We start from the raw sequence: 5,384 nt of genomic DNA on the forward strand, positions 1-5,384 counted from the left end.
TAGAGGAGTACACCCAGTACTCACGACTACATACTGGCGTGGTCATCGTCCGAGTCAGAATCCAGGACGACTAGGTCAATGTTTGCAACCATCCCCCTCTCTCGCTACTGCAACATGCTCCTGTGCTGGTCTCACGGGTCCAGGATCCTAACCAAGGTCATCAGCAACGACAACAGTAGGTGAGCTAGAGTCCGATGAAGTCCCTCCCACAGGCTCCTCCTCCGAGGGGTCCTCGTCGTCAGAAGACGACGGTGGTGGTGGTGGTGGTCCTACACCGGGTCCACAGTGCACGCCGGGTGGCAGGTTGAAGCTGACAGTGTAATGCCTCAGAACTCCCTCCGTCAAGTGTCCCAGACTGTCGACACGATCTTCCATTATTCTCCCCAAGTAGGTCGCTCTGTGGCCAGCGGGGTCGACCACCCATGAGCCGGGGATCTCCTGATCAAGCATCTCAAACCTAGTCCCCCCCGAAGGGTGGACCATCGTAAACCAATCCGCCATGGACATCTTACAATGGGCGTAGTCCGCCAAAACACAAACAGAAGGCGCGAGGGTCAACTCCAAAGAATTACATAAGTAATACACCCAGTAGATAAAGTTTAAGGAATAGCTACTTAGGCTTAGAAGTTTGTGATAGAATTATAAAATTGTATATCTTCCAATGAATATAAATGACAAATAATGACAATTAACATATATCAAGTAAGATTAACAAGTAACAATCACACTCGGCAACTAAGTCAGTATGCATGGTGCATGAATGAGATGACGAGGAACAAGATGCAATCCGGAAGGATGGACACCAACGAGTCAGTCCTATCACCGGCCAAAGTGGGACCATTTCCGCTCGGGCATCTCTTACACCAAACAAAATGTAGTCAGATCAGCAGTATACCCGCAGACCTGCCATTTCCGTCTGCTACTAAGAATCACCGCAGTGTTCTTATGTGGAAATCCGGGTCTTATGACCATTTTGGAATCCACCGAGGTCCGGCATCCCACCATTTTCGAATCATCCGACTCATCTCCATCCGATGGTCAAAAACTGCTCAGCGAGCAAAGAGTATCGACATACTCGGAAACTATCCGTTTCCCGGCTTATATTTTAGATAGCCAAACAATAAACTGCTCATCGAGCAAAAGAGCATCAACGTAGTCAGAACTTATTAATTTCCTGGCTTATCTTTTAGATAGCCAAACAACAAAACTGCTCCTCGAGCAAAAGAGTATTAACATACTCAGAAACTTATTAGTTTCCCCAAAACTTGGATTCGACGACACTTCTCTTTTTCCAAAACTAATATTCAAACCCTAAGCTTTCATCCGAGATTGTTATCATTATTTAAAGGTTCAGAGGTTATTTAGTGTCTTACGAATTTTCCTTGTAAAATAGTTTCCATTTAGTTTTGTCTCTAATCTTATGAGTTTAAAAGATCCCATAATCCCAAGTAACTCCCAGAGAAGGTCTCGATCCACTAAAACAATAACAAGGCCCGAACCTCCGTTCGTCCTGTCAAACTTTCCCAAAATCTCATGATAAGTGTGGCATAACTGCCCGTTATCCTCACTCTGACGTACAACAGATATATGTGTAATTGCATAATCAAATTAGCACAATCCAACAGTCATGACGCATATATCAACACATCCTAGATTAACCATTTAGCACATAGCATGTAAATCAATATCAACACATCCTAGATTAACCATTTAGCACATAGCATGTGAATCAATATCAAAAACAAATCCAGCGATAAATAATCATCATTGTTAGCCGAAGCCTCGGAAAACATTTCCCAGTCAATCACAATCAAGTGCATAAACAATAAATCAAGTCGAATTCGTCGACACCTAAAGCATTATCTAGTATTCAGTGAGTAGCCCTCACCTGTAGCTCCTCCAGCGTGATCCTGCAGCGTTCCTTCACAATCTCTTCCTTCCGCTCCTTGGGATTCCTCAAACGAACCTTAGAGCGAAAACCACAGAATTCAATCACAATCAGTCAGAAACTCAGCAAACAATAGTTACTAAGGTTACACGAAGCATCATAAACTCCGAATTACGATAATCTAACGCGATAAGACGAGTTTTCGAAAAGAGAAATTTCCTCCCCCATGGAGGGTGCTCTCGGCCACACACACTAATTGTGTGCGCCGCTTTTTCTTCGATCAAACTTGGTTCCTAGGTTATCATTAGTCGTAACTAAGGCGAATTAAAGCTCGGAAAAATTATCGGATCGAAAACTAACGCAGGGGTATTTTGGTCAGTGTTTTTAGCTCGGAATTTCAAAATTGGAATTTCGAAAAACAAATTAGATGGGGACGTCACCAACGACGTTTATGACAACTAATCCTACTAGCGCTAAGCTCAGTCGAGAGTTTTAAGTCTAAAGGACGAAGCTTTGGTCAAAAATGGGTTTTTCGAGCAGAATTGAAACTCGGCGGCAATTCGGCGAGATTCGGCAAAATGTAATCCGCTAAACATGCTCTTGGGCACGCAGGGAATAAGTTTAGACAGAGAAATCGAGTTATTTGGACAGGTTTACAAAAAGCTCAAAACTTTGAGCACAGAAGGACATAGAGAAAAACGACAGAATTGACGATCAGAAGTAAGAAATAGCATCTATACCTCGAGGTCTTCGAATAGCAACTGTCGGTGCAACGATCAGGCAAAAAACGACGAAAATCTTTTCTCCTCCTCCTCCTCTCAAGCTCGCGGGTTTGGCAATGGTGGTGTTGGAAAATTTTGACTTTTTTCAAGCTATTTATAGTTAATGGAAAATGCGGAAAAATGAAAATTTCGCGATTTCGATTTTTCCTGTGCATTCCTCTGTGAATTCTAAGATAGGTTTTGGCGACAGAATTCCAAAACTCAGAATATGTTTCTTGGAATTAAGACAAACGATCCAAAGTCGGTGTAAATCTATTTTACCCGAAAAACTACTTTTTGCAGTTGATGTCGGATGAGAAAACTTCTTTCTGAAGAAAGATTAGAAACCTCGAAAGAAATAGGTGTATGCGTGTGGAATCTTCGTTTGAAGCTCCGAATAAAAAAAGTCTTCATCGACCGTTTATTTTAAGTTTCTTGAGTTATCAGGGATTTAGTTTCGGCAAACCTCCGAGAACTAGAATCGGACGTTCGTACATTTCAGGGTTTCGTATCGAAATGCTTGTCATGGAAGGATTAAGAGAAGTTCTAACATTTCTCTGAAGATTTTTGGAATTAGTTTCCATCGTGTCTTTAAGTGCAAATTAGTCGTTTACTAACACTCTCGTCCTAAGTATAAGCGAATACTACTTGCGCTATAACTTATATCGACTTTAATACTATCCTTAGCCTTTTCCTGAACTTTCTCCTTCATAAATTTATTCCATTTGATAAACACTTGCTCAGGTTTTCCTTCACGATACATCAAACCTAATCGTGAATAGGAATTTCATTCATTCATTCTAAGCTTAAAAACTTGGGTCTCACATGTAGCAAGGAAGCAAAGCTATTGATGAATCCTCCACCATCAGAGGAGACACTGCATGAATTCTTCACTTCCAACATTGGATTGATGAACATCATACGTTGTCTCACAAAGTAACAGCTACTGCCGCAAACTTTGAGTTGAAGTCAACATTTATCTCAATGGTTCATAACTCTAGACAATTCAGGTCTCTTAAGCCAAGACCCTTTGCTTTACTTGAGGAAGTCCATCTAGATCACCGATAATCAGATACAATGGAGTACTAAACAACATGCCTACCAACGATGTTCGTTTGGGGTTACTTCCATTCACGCTCACAAATAAAATGTTGGATGGGTTGACATCATTTTTAGAACGATGCGTTATCACATGAGATGAGTGTGCCAAGAAGTTTCTGACAATGTATTTCCCACCTTCCATATTAATTTTACATATATTAGTCTAAAGACATATTAGGTTAGATATTTCTTTTTTAAAGTAAGTTAAATATTTTTAGTATAATAAAAAATACGGGGTTTATTTAGATACACGAAGCTAAAAAAGATATATTTCTTAAACTTTCTACTGTATTTTCTTTTCTACCCCTTTTCTTTTTTAAGTGTCGTTTTAGCATAAAGTTTTCCAACCAAGATAGTTGATGAGTTATTTTCTCATTCTACCCTCTCACACCTCAATTATAATGTTATAAAGCTCTTCAACCAAGATAGTCGATTGTTAGTTTTTTTTTCCACTCTCTCATATCATTAAATCATTTACCACACTCTCCCACTCATAAAATCATAAAACTCTTCATAATTATTGAGAAAAGAGAATTTTATTAAAAATTTGAAGTGAAATTATTGAGAAAATAAGGGTATAATAAATAAATTATAACCTTAAAACATCAAAATAACAGTTAAATATAAATAAAAAAATATTATAAAACAACACTTAAAAAAACCAGAGAGAGTAGGAAGTTTTAAGCAACATTTGGTTGGTGTTGCACTTGCACTGTTTCATTCTCGCGGTATCCAATCCATCCTAGGAGAAACGGTAAAAAATGAAAATGAAATGACCCGCGTGACCGAACCCGCCAACCCTTTTAAAATTCCACGTCATCGATCCACACGAAATCACTTCTCTCATCTGAACCGTAGATAGAAAACAAATCGACCGTCCTAACACCTTTGAAAACCCATCACACGGATCAACGCATGGCTCCTTTTTCCATTAAACAACCTATAAAAAACACACACAGCATCTCACAATCTCCATCACTCGAATTTACCCTCTCTTCTCTCTGCATCTTCAAACTCTCTCTCTCTTCACAGCTAGTTTCAAGGTTCACCATGTCTGGGCGTGGAAAAGGAGGCAAGGGATTGGGAAAGGGAGGAGCGAAACGACACCGTAAGGTTCTCCGCGACAACATTCAGGGAATCACGAAGCCAGCGATTCGGCGTTTGGCTCGCAGGGGTGGCGTGAAGCGTATCAGTGGCTTGATCTATGAGGAGACTCGTGGTGTTCTGAAGATCTTTCTTGAGAATGTGATTCGTGATGCTGTTACCTACACTGAGCATGCTAGGAGGAAGACTGTTACTGCTATGGATGTTGTGTATGCTCTCAAGAGGCAGGGAAGAACCCTCTATGGATTTGGGGGTTAGGGTTTCACTGTTTTCTATTAATTTGGTCAATTGATATGTTTGGTTTAATTTGTGGGTGAGTAAAAGTCTTGCTGTCAAGAAACAAAACATGGCAAGAATTGGGGGTGCTGGGTTTGATTTGATAGATTGTTGGTGGTGTTTTTAGGATAGAGAAAGAGATTAGCTGCAGTTTTATGTATTGGGTTATAAGAAGTACTTTTCTTTTTGATCTGCAATGTAACTACTTGTTGCGATGTGTAACAATTTATGTTATTAGTTCACTTTTCTGTTCA

General features: G+C 40.1%; 1 protein-coding gene across 1 annotated transcript; it reads left to right on the plus strand.

Moving 5' to 3' along the window:
- The first annotated feature begins 4,707 nt into the window (after window positions 1–4,707).
- LOC130743330 (histone H4) lies at window positions 4,708–5,384 on the plus strand. The gene has a single exon (XM_057595525.1). It carries the CDS (start codon window positions 4,801–4,803, stop codon window positions 5,110–5,112), a length of 312 nt encoding a protein of 103 aa, XP_057451508.1. The 5' UTR covers window positions 4,708–4,800; the 3' UTR covers window positions 5,113–5,384.

This window comes from Lotus japonicus, chromosome 3, assembly GCF_012489685.1.
Source record: "Lotus japonicus ecotype B-129 chromosome 3, LjGifu_v1.2".
In the NCBI taxonomy this organism is placed as follows: domain Eukaryota; kingdom Viridiplantae; phylum Streptophyta; class Magnoliopsida; order Fabales; family Fabaceae; genus Lotus; species Lotus japonicus.